The sequence below is a fragment of the Rana temporaria genome, chromosome 6, assembly GCF_905171775.1.
Source record: "Rana temporaria chromosome 6, aRanTem1.1, whole genome shotgun sequence".
Taxonomy (NCBI): Eukaryota; Metazoa; Chordata; class Amphibia; order Anura; family Ranidae; genus Rana; species Rana temporaria.
Genome location: NC_053494.1, coordinates 169,528,371 through 169,539,589, shown reverse-complemented (window position 1 = coordinate 169,539,589; position 11,219 = coordinate 169,528,371). Strand labels below are relative to the sequence as shown.

General features: G+C 44.4%; 1 protein-coding gene across 3 annotated transcripts in view; it reads left to right on the top strand.

Annotated features, from left to right (window-relative positions):
- The first annotated feature begins 884 nt into the window (after positions 1-884).
- Positions 885-11,219, top strand: part of LOC120944037 (protein SpAN-like) — a 52,177-nt gene continuing 41,842 nt past the window's right edge. For 2 of the 3 annotated variants that reach the window (XM_040357795.1, XM_040357796.1), the window contains exons 1-3: positions 886-989; positions 4,046-4,060; positions 7,015-7,168. In XM_040357795.1, the coding sequence (XP_040213729.1) occupies positions 926-989; positions 4,046-4,060; positions 7,015-7,168 (233 nt within the window). In that variant the 5' untranslated portion in view covers positions 886-925. Of the gene's footprint in view, positions 990-4,045; positions 4,061-7,014; positions 7,169-11,219 lie in introns of all 3 variants that reach the window. The other variant, XM_040357797.1, reaches the window with a different exon arrangement.

The window sequence follows — 11,219 nt, the reverse complement described above, 5'->3', positions numbered from 1 at the left end:
CTCAAAATAGCTTCATAGTCAGTGATGGGACAGGTGTCACTGGCAGGTGGAAAGATGTTATCCTTCCGATGTAGGGTGACCACATTTCCAAACTACCATTCAGGGACACCCCTTTCCAAAAACCAGCTTGTGGTGTAACGAATCACAGCACAGTGATTGGACACAAGAGGTGGGATTTATAATTTCTCCAATCACAAGCAGGGGGCAGGGACTGTGCTCCTTTAGGCATTCCCGGCCAGGACAAGTACTTTCAGTGAGTAAAGCGGTGATGTGGCAGCCTTTTTTGGGGCATTAGTTTGGCTTGGGGGGTGGCTGTGTCAGTTTCATTCTGGGACACTGTATTGTCCTGGAATCAAGGTGCCCGGGACAGACCTGCAAAATGCAAGACTGTCCCGGGCAATCCGGGACATGTGGTCACCCTATTCCGGTGTGGTGCTCAAAGTAATGCTTAGGCCTCCAACCACTTGGGGTGCTAACCCACACATGAAAAGTGGATCTCTGTGCAAACACTTGGCAAATGAACTAAGTGAGCATGGTTCCCCACCACGACCAACAGGTATATTAGGATTGTGGAGAACACTGATTTTAAGAAGATTTAGGGGATGGTGGCATTACAATTTGTTAACTGAGAATAACTTGTTTGCAATAATCAACAATCATGCTTAGTGTTAATTACAGAGCATGATATGTTGTTTTTGCTGGCTGATATTTTTTTTGTTTAGCCAGAATCATTTAATCTCAATTACATTTACTTCATCAACTAATTGAAGAACAGCCTGCGTAACCATAGACAAACCTTTATTATCTACCTCGGTACTGTTTCTGTGCCAGTTTCCTGGAACAATCTGCCAGGAAGCAGCATTGTGTATATATAAGATAATACATCAGACGAATATGCATTGTGCTCATATAGCCACCAGCCATTATGGAAACTCCAGCACTTGTACTCTGTTTGGTGCTCCTTACACTCAACCTTTCTACTGGCACAGGTGAGATTGTACATGGCATGTCTAGTTTTCTGTTTCTGATACTATTTGTATAGTAAATTATAATTGTGGACATTTCCTGATAATTTTGCATAATGTCTTATTCTGAAAATGCTACCAGATTATTGACTCTGGTACAAAGCATTTTTATTATTTGGTGCTATAAACATAAATAAAAGCAAACAGTTTTTTTGGTGATTCTTTTTTTAAGTAAGGCCCCTTCCACATGGGGACGGATCCTCTTGCAGCGGTCTGCCAGCTTAGCGGGAGATTTCTGAGCGGGGAGGGGCTTGTCCAGCGCGGCTGTCTCCTTTGGAGAGATTGGACGAAAACACACAGCATGTCCGTTTTCATCAAATCTCACCCAATCTGATATGCCATGGACGGATGGCGACGTATCGGCATCCGTCTGATTTTAGCAGATCGGATCAGGTCAGATGTTAGCAGACATGTCACCGCTGACGTCCGACACTCTATAGAGAAGAATGGAGCGGCCAATCAGGTCCGCCGAAAAACTGACAGGCGGACCTGAACGGGTCGACCGTGTGAAAGGGGCCTAGAAGGGAACGATATAGTTAGTAAAAACCTATTAGGGTTTGCTTAAAGGGTCACTAAAGGAAAAAAATGTTGCCTAAAATTAATGTCTGCAAGGTAGACAGACAGAATAGTGTAATGATTCTGTTAAAAAACGAGTAAATACCTATTAAATTCCTTCATCTATATCACCTCAGGCATTCTAGTTTATGTTCTCTCATTCACTTCCTGGTTTTGCGTTGTTCGTTCATGTAAGAACTACATTTCCCAGTATGAATTGCGGCACGCCCAGTAATTTACACCTCCTTGAAGTCTCTAACATGTAGAGAGCGTCCTGCCGCACAGATGTAGTTCCCAGGAGGGGGTGAGCACGTTACTGACCACCGCAGTAAAGCCTCCCATCACGGTGGTCCGTAAAATCAGACAAGCAGGAAATGAACAGAATAGAGAAGAAATAGAGCAACTTCTGAGCAAAAACGAACAATGGGGAAGTGAAAAGAGGAATGTCTGCAGGTAAAGGATGCTTATTATGAAAAAAAAAAATTTCCTTTACAACCCCTTTAAGGTTTATAAGGGGCTAAAATGTTATTAACTTTTTTTTTCCACACATAACATTAATTCATGGATGCAAGCTTACTTAAAGGCGAAGTACAGCCAACGCTCGTCTGACTGTACTTCTCCTGTGGATTACAGGAATGCAGTTCATTCTGTACTCCTGTGACTAATTTTCAGCCAATAGCGGGGTGCGGGCTAAAGCTCCCCCTGCTATCAATCAAATTCTATGAGGGGGAAGAGAGGGTCGAGCTAGGGTTGCTTGGCAATTTTTTTTTGTGGTATACACTATAGAATTGTGAAAGACCTGGGGCACCTTAGCGTGCCCCAAGGACAAGAACAGGAGCTATGACCAAATTATGTTAACAGTAGGAGGGGCTTAAAGGGGCATGGTTAAATAAAAGCAAAAGCATTCTTTTGCTCATAAAATATGCTCAGATTAATTAAAGAAATGTCCCTGTAAAAATATGAACTTAGCCTACCTTAGAAGTTGACGGTGTCAGTCAGTAGACCAGTGGACAGCGTCAATAGGGCAGTGGACAGTGTGTAGATAGAGTCAGTTGGGCAGTAGATGGTGTCAGTAGAGCAGTGGATGGTGTCAGTGAGGAAGTCAGGGCAGCCACCAGAAATTTTGGGGCCCCTTACACATCTTTATGCATAGGCCCCCTGGAGCAGAGAACTGTGGGGGGGGGGGGGTGTTTGCTGCCGAAAATTTGATAGTGTCATCACCCCTAATGTTCAGTACCCCAGATGAAAGGGCCATCAATGAGCAGGATCAAACATTCCTACACTACAGGGGGGCTGATGCACACAGAATTGTTATCTTATGCATAGAATGCATTATGATAAAAAAAAATTATGACTTTACAACCATTTTAATCTCACCACCACTCCACCGTTATCCACTCCCCGAATAACCAGGTCCCTTGATTTTTTGAGGTGGACCCATTTTGGGTAATTACAGGAGGTGTGTTGAGCAGTCGATCTGCTATAGATCAGTGTTGTCAGTGTAGATATAACCAGGCTAAGGTCTTTTTATTAACTGAAACACATTAGCGTGGATCGTGCTATGGAGGATTTACTATAACTGATCAGCTGTATTTTCCTCCTGCAGCTGCTGAATGCTGGCAGGAAGGAGAGGAGGAGAAGCAGGCTGTCAGCAGCTGCAGGAAAAAAATACAGTGGATTGGTTCTAGTAAATGCTGCCCCTACCAACCCCCCTGTCCAGGTGTCACAGGGAGGCCACACGGACCCCCTGGAGCATGGTCTGGTCTGAATAATGTGTACACATCTCAGACAGGCTGAAAACTGGACAAATTATTCAAAACCCAAACGGTCTGGGTAATCCCGGAGATGTAGCAACGCTACCTATGATATAATGCTAGTTGGGAGTGGAGAATGAAGATCCTGCAGGAGGATGCTACAATCATTAGAGATAGTCCCAAGGAACGAAGCCAAAAGTTGCTTTAGAATAAGTTACAAGATATGCTAGGGAGAAAAGACAGTTAAAAATAACACTTTTGATACTTAGTATCAGATAAACACTTTAAATTTAATAAAAATTGTGTATTCAGGATCCAGGAATGCAGAAATGCGCAAGGGCTTAGGCAGTTTAAACCAAGTCTTGTTTCAGTGTAGTTCTGATGATTTGAGAATGCTGATATTGGCCTTGAGAGAAGTTCTGAGAGTACAATGATCTTTGCCCAATAAGGAAAGGTATTGTACACACGATCATTTTTCGACATGAAAAAAAACAAAGTTTTTAAAAACATCATTTAAAATGATCGTGTGTGGGCTACACATCATTTTTCGGCTTCTCAAAAAAAATACATTTTTTTCCCTCCTTTGACATGATATTTTGCTAAGTAATTTTTACCACATTCACATTCTGTATGTCTTTTATGTTACTGTATGCATTTTATTGTAACCCTCTTTCACTATATCTCTTCTCTTTTCTTTGCCCTAACTTCTAGTATGGACCAGCAAGGGTAGGTGCAATATTCCATACTCCTTGTTATATTGTATTGGGAAGTAGGGTGCAACTGCACCTAGTATTTTTAAAGGGATTGGCCCAGATTCACAAAGCACTTACGCCGACGTATAACAAGTTACGCCGCCGTAAGTGCAAATGTGCGCCGTCGTATCTGTGCGCCAGACCCACAAACAGATATGCGCCTAAAACCAGGCTACACCCCGCCGACGTCTTGCTTACGCCGGCGTAGGGTGGGCGCACATTTAGGCTGGGTGCATGGTGCCGCTCCCATTGATTAGCCATTCAAACATACAAATGAGGGAAATACGGCGATTCACGAACCTGCGTGCGCTCGACGCAGGCTACGCGAGGTGTACGTAAGTTGTACGTCCGGCGTAAAGTTATTCCCCATAAAGGAGGTGCAACCCAGCAGCAGACATGCAAAGGTCTGCACCAGGGAACACAAGCCGGCGTATTTTACGTTGGACGTGTATCTGGCTGGGCGTAGGTTACGTTCACGCCGTACGCAGTGATCCGGCGTAGTTTAGGCATTTGTCCTGACTTGGTTGTGAGCAGGCGCAGGGGGATGCGTCCACGTCACGGCGCATGCGCAGTTCGTGATACGTATCTGTCTGGCGCTCGGCCCATCATTTGCATGGGGTCACGCCTCATTTGCATGGGTCACGCCCATTTCCACCTACGCTGGCGTACACCTTTGAATCCCACGCCACGCTGGCACAGCGTTGGGAGCACTGGCTTGCTGAATGCATTGCTTGCCTCTCTGCGCTGCGTTGGCGTAGCGTACATTGGTTACTCTACGGCGGCGTAATGTGCGCCTTGCTCTCTGTGAATCTGGGCCTAAGTGTTTTAAAAATACATATGAAAAATATGTTTAATTAAATCACTAATGGTTAACAGCATGGCCAGAGACTAGTGTTTTGCTCTTTAGACCCTGCTTGTAATAGGGAACACATTTGCATTCCAGTCAATCATAAAAACAGGTCAGTAGCAGTGCAGGAGAGCAGGCACTTGACGCAGGACCTGGAAGCCTGTGGAGATCACAGAAGTAGCATATGTCTACTACAGTGATTCCTAGCTTTCAGTGACCCCGGACTGGTATGTCATATACATTGAATACGTTGGTACAAGCTGGACCAATGGAATTATGTATAACATGCTGATGCCTGGAATAATTCTTTAACTGCTTGCCGACCAGCGCACGACTATATACGTCAACAGCATGGCACGGACAGGCAGAAGGATGTATATATACGTTCCCTTTAAGATTGCGGCATTGTAGACGCAAGCATCGTGAGCCCGCCTGCGGGTCCCGCGGACTCGATCGCCGCGGGGATACCCGCAATCGTCTCACGGTGAGGAAGAATGGGGAGATGCTGATGTAAACAAGCATCTCCCCGCTCCACCTAGTGACAATGATAGTGATCACCGCTTCCTGTAATCAGAAGCGGTGATCACTGTCTTGTCACACACAGCAATCCCCCTACAGTAAGAATCACTCACTAGGGCACACTTAACACCTACAGCGCCACCTAGTGGTTAACCCCTTCCCTGCCAGTGGCATTTTCATAGCACTGATCTCTGTAAAAATTACAATGGTCCCAAAAATGTGTCAAAAGTGGCCGATATGTCCGCCATAATGTCACGATAAAAATCGCTGATCGCCACCATTACTAGTAAAAAGAAATTATTAATAAAAATGCCATAAAACTATACCCTATTTTGCAGACGCTATAACTTTTTTTTTTTACCAAAAATATGTAGAAGAATACGTATCGGCCTAAACTGAGGAATTTTGTTTTATATATTTTTGGGGGATATTTATTTTAGCAAAAAGTAAAAAATATTTATTTATTTTTTTAATTTCGCTCTATTTTGTTTATAGTGCAAAAAATTCAAACCGCAGAGGTGATCAAATACCACCAAAAGAAAGCTCTATTTGTGGGGAAAAAAGGACGTCAATTTTGTTTGGGAGCCACGATGCACGACCACGCAATTGTCAGTTAAAACAACGCAGTGCCAAAACACAAAAAGTGGCCCGGTCTTTAACCAGACAAATGGTCCGGGGCTTAAAGGAGTTCTCTAAGCTAAAACTTTTAACCCCCGCTGTGCCCGGGCTGTAAAACTATACAAAATAAACTTTCACTTACCTGCCTAAGATCCCCCGTTGTTCCAATATCGCCGTCCCGTTCTCCGGTCCCGGTCTCTTCCACTTCCTGCGGGTCGGTGACTCACAGTGCGCTCAGCCTATCAGCGGCCGCGACGGGACATTGCTGCGGCCGCTGATAGGCTGAGCGCACTGTGAGTCACCGACCCGCAGGAAGTGGAACAGACCGGGACCGGAGAACGGGACGGCGATATCGGAACGGGATCGTAGGCAGGTAAGTGAAAGTTTATTTTGTATAGTTTTACAGCCCGGGCACAGCGGGGGTTAAAAGTTTTAGCTTGGAGAACTCCTTTAAGTGGTTAAACAGTCTGCCTAAATCATATCAGCATTTTACATAAAAGACTCTATGGGTTTGAAATGTGCTGTACACTTGGCAAATACATTTTCACTTTGTAAGGGAACATTCCTTTAGCTACCCCCTTCTAGCTTCCATGGTCCTATTCTTTCCTCTTCCCCCCCCCCCTGTGATTGGGAATTGTTTGCAAAATTGTCACCACATTGACTAAGCTAAGGAAAAATCCACTTTGGTTTGATGTAATTGGAATGTATAGTATATCGTTTATTTAAACTGAAAGTACAATTGTGCTTTGAACATAAAGAAAACAAACTCCTTTAATAAAAATATAAAATTGTACATCCTAAATAACTTATTTGAACTGAGAAATTATATATGTTTAGCTTGGAATAAAGCAGTCACACCTAAGAAAGCTGTACACAGATATTCTGTCCGCATTATCTACTTGAAGAATGTATCTCTGATTTTATTTAAATTAATCTGATTTCAGTGCCAAGCCGGGAATGCGGGGGTCAACTAACCAAGGCCACGGGCTGTATAACAAGTCCCTTCTACCCAAGCGAGTATGCTTCAAACACTTTGTGCATTTGGGAGATTGTGACACAGCAATATACCTACATACAGATCACCATTGAGATTAAAAGGTGGGCATTTTATATTTCTCTTTGCTTTTATAGGAACAAGTGGTGCAATAACTTTACAGAAATTATCATCTTCAACTGAAAGAACAATGCTTACACACAGGGCCGTTTGAAGATATTAGGGGGCCCCAAGCAAAAAAAAATAAAAAATTACTTTTCTAGTTGAGAAGCGGGGGGTGTTGTTTTTGTCGGCTTACTTCTATCCTGGTGTCCGCACAGGGGCCCCAGCAGGGAGGGCCCTTGCCGTATCGCTGCGTCCCTCTATCCTGGTGTCCGCACAGGGGTCCCAGCAGGGAGGGCCCTTGCCGCATCGCTGCGTCCTCCTGCAGTCCGGTCGGCCGTGTACCATAACCGCGCGGTACAGGGCATTCAGTTTGCTGTTCCTGGGGCCAGACTGAAAGGAAGTGAACACACAGTGTGCACTTCCTGTCAGTCTGGCCGGGAACAGGAACCTGATTCTCCTGTACCGTGCGGTTATGGTACACGGCCGACCGGACTGCAGGAGGAAGCAGCGGTGCGGCAAGGGCTCTCCCTGCTGGGGCCCCTTGGCTAGCTCGGGGCCCCTGACCAGCTCGGGGGCCCCAGGCAATTGCTTGGTTTGCCTGTCGGGTTCCGACGGGCCTGCTTACACACAGCTCTATAGAGACTCAGGAGTTGTCTCAAGTGTGCGAAAATGGCTGTAACTCCCAGAAGAGCACTGAGGCTGAGAGCGGGAGTGGTTTGCAGAATTAGGCTGGCCATACATGGATCAAAACTTAGCCGGTTCAGCAGGGCCCAGCCAAATTTCAATACATGTATGGGCAGGCTGGTTGCACACAAGTTGATCTAGTGATTGAATTGTGTACATCCAGCTTGTTGGAAAAATTTTGCTCAATCAGCATTGCCAGTTATGGCCAGTGGAGCTGATCAGTGTATTCTGATGGCAGTAAGTCTCTCCACTGTCAGAACCAGTGGTGGCCACTCATGCAGGGCACAGGGGCACCCCCCCTAATCCATTGACCTGGCCGTAAACATTTTTGCAGGGTGCCAGATGCAGGGATTTCAATTTTTTTATTTATTTTTTAAGCACATGATCAGAGCCTGAGGCTCTAATTGGCTTAAAAAAGGATAGGCTCAGGGCGCAGAGCGCTGGCTGCGAAGGGGGGGGGGCATGGGGGCTGGCTGTCTGGCTGGGGAGGCCGCAGTCACCCCCTCTCCAAGGAAAATTGAGGACCAGCCGCCACTGATCAGAACACAATATCTCAGCAGGAGGAATTCCTGCATCAACATCAAATATATGGATGGGGGAATTGAGTCATTTTCTTTCATTAACCCCCCTGGCGGAATTCCCGAGTCTGGCTCGGGGTGGAATTTCAGCACCAAAAGCGGTAACCCCGAGCCAGACTTGGGATCGCCTCGCAGCATCCACAGGCAGAGAGTTACTTACCTTGTCCCTGGATCCTGCGATGCCTCCCCGCTGTGTGATGGAGCTGTGACCTCGCTCGATTCACACAGTGCCTGTGTGCCGCCAAACTCCGTTCAATGCGACGTTACGACGCACGGGGGCGGAGATCAGCGCCAAATTCAAAACAGTAAATAAACACAATACATACAGTATACTGTAATGTAATAGATTACAGTACTGTATGAAAAAAATACACACCCCCCTTGTCCCTAGTGGTCTGTCCAGTGTCCTACATGTACTTTTAAACTGTAGATTGTCCATAGCAACCAAAAAGTGTCCCTTTATGTCAAAAGTGGTTTTAGACCAGCTAGAAAACAGCGATAATAAATTATAATCACTTGCAGAATTGAGCGATAGTGATTTGTGGGGAAATTCGTCATAAAAAAAATAAAAGTAATGACAGCGACAATTCTGCAACTGAGCAAATTTCAGTGTTTTTGATTTGATTACATTATTGAATAATTTTTATTATAAATATATTATTATTTGTTATAATTATTTATAGTTATTTATTATATTATAATTTATGATTTTGTTTTTCAAACTTTATCATACCCGAGATGTCTACTAGACTCTTGTTTGGACAGATTTAAGTGAGTTATTCCTAATGCCGCGTACTCACGATCATTTTTCGGGCTTTTCAACAACGTTTTTTTCAACTTGATCATTAAAACGGTCTTGCCTACACACGCTCTAGCAAAGCGTGGTGACGTACAACACGTAGGACGGCACTATGAAGGGGAAGTTCCATTCGGATGACGCCACCCTTTGGGCTGCTTTAGCTGATTTTGTGTTAGTAAAAGACGATTTGCGCTTTTCTGTCTGTTACAACATGATGAATGTGCTTACTCCATTACGAACGGTAGCTTTACCAGAACGAGCGCTCCAGTCTCATAACTTGCTTCTGAGCGTGCGCGGATTTTTCACGTCGTTAAAGCCCACACTCGACCATTTTTTACAACCCTAAAAACGAAAACGTTAAAAACGTTGTGAAAAAATAGAGCATGTTCGAGAAAAAAAATTGCCCGTTTTTTCAGAACCCGAAAAATGCTCTGAAGCCCACACACGGTCGTTTTTAATTACAACCCGACATATGCGGCATAAGAATTACAGGCCTACAATGTAAAACGCCAAATTTCCATGCAAAATAATGGTACCGCTTTCAGCACCTAAAATCTGAAAGAATCACACCGCCAGGGAGGTTAAACCCACTGGTTGAACAAAAAAAAAGACTCATGTATGGCCAGCCTTTGCCATAAAGATTTGTTTTCGTGCAGTCCTGTCAGCTCTGGAGAGAGTCTCTTTGGAGCTGTCATGGCCACATTGTGACAGTACTTAGATTACATCTAGGTGTCTGCAAGCACCTCCCATTGTCAATACCAGCAGAAGGCATTGCAGAGAGCTGTGAATAAAAGGCGGGGTGCAGATTGTAGGGTCCAACACTCCCAAAAGTATCAGATTTGTTTGTTGTAATCCCTGCCACCTGTGTTCTATGTACCTATTATCGACACACTTGTACCTGCATTTTATTCATGATCACCGGACATGTACTGTACCTGAATGCTGCATGTATGCCCTGTATGTTATTGTTTTGCTCGAATAAAAGCTCTTTGATTTAAAAAAAAAAAGTATCAGATTTGTACTAACTTTTGCAAGAATTGTAATTAAAATTGGAGGAAGCTAATTAAAAAAAATTATTTTTGATCTATTGAAAAAAAAAAGCATTTAATCACTTCCATACTGGGCCAATTCTGGCATTCCTGTCCTACATGTAAAAATCATAATTATTTTGCTCAAAAAAATTCTCAGAACTCCCAAATATTATAAAGGAAAATTTATTATCATACTTACCGTAATTTTCCTTTCCTGATGGACTCCATGGCAGCCTACGTGTGGGTTAATCCCGCCTCCTCTCCAATCTGATAGGACCCCATACCCATAAAAGTTAACTCACCAATAGCATCAGTGTTCCGTAACTATCCCGACTCCATAAATTTCAGGGTGGGAACTCCGTCTGCCATGGAGTCCATCAGGAAAGGAAAATTACGGTAAGTATGATAATAAATTTTCCTTTTTCCTGACTGACTCCATGGCAGCCTACGTGTGGGAAATAACTAGCCAGACCACACGGGTGGGTATGCTGAACAAGCTGAACTGACAAAACTGATAAACCAAAATTCACAGAAGACAGTGCTGCAGGTTCAACACAATAATGGGACATAAAGGTATTTATAGAAGACCAAGAGGCCGCTCTGCAAATGACGTCTGGAGCCACATGACGGGCTGCTGCCCAGGAAGCTGCCATCCCTCTGGTGGAGTGAGCTGTTACCGCCTGTGGAGGAGCCAAGCCCTTTGCACTATAAGCCTGTTGTATCGTCTGGACAATCCAAGTTGCGATTGTTCTCGAGGAAGCCTTTTTCCCTTTGTTCTTGCCTGAGTGTAGGACAAATGATCAGAGCGTCTAAAGGTAGATGTAATTTGAAGGTATTCAGTGAGTATCTTGCCCATGTCCAGAGGATGAGTCTCGTCAGAATCTGGGGACCTAAAAGTAGGGAGGACCACTTCCTGATTCTCATGGAAGACCGACGAGACTTTCGGGTTAGAGCCCAG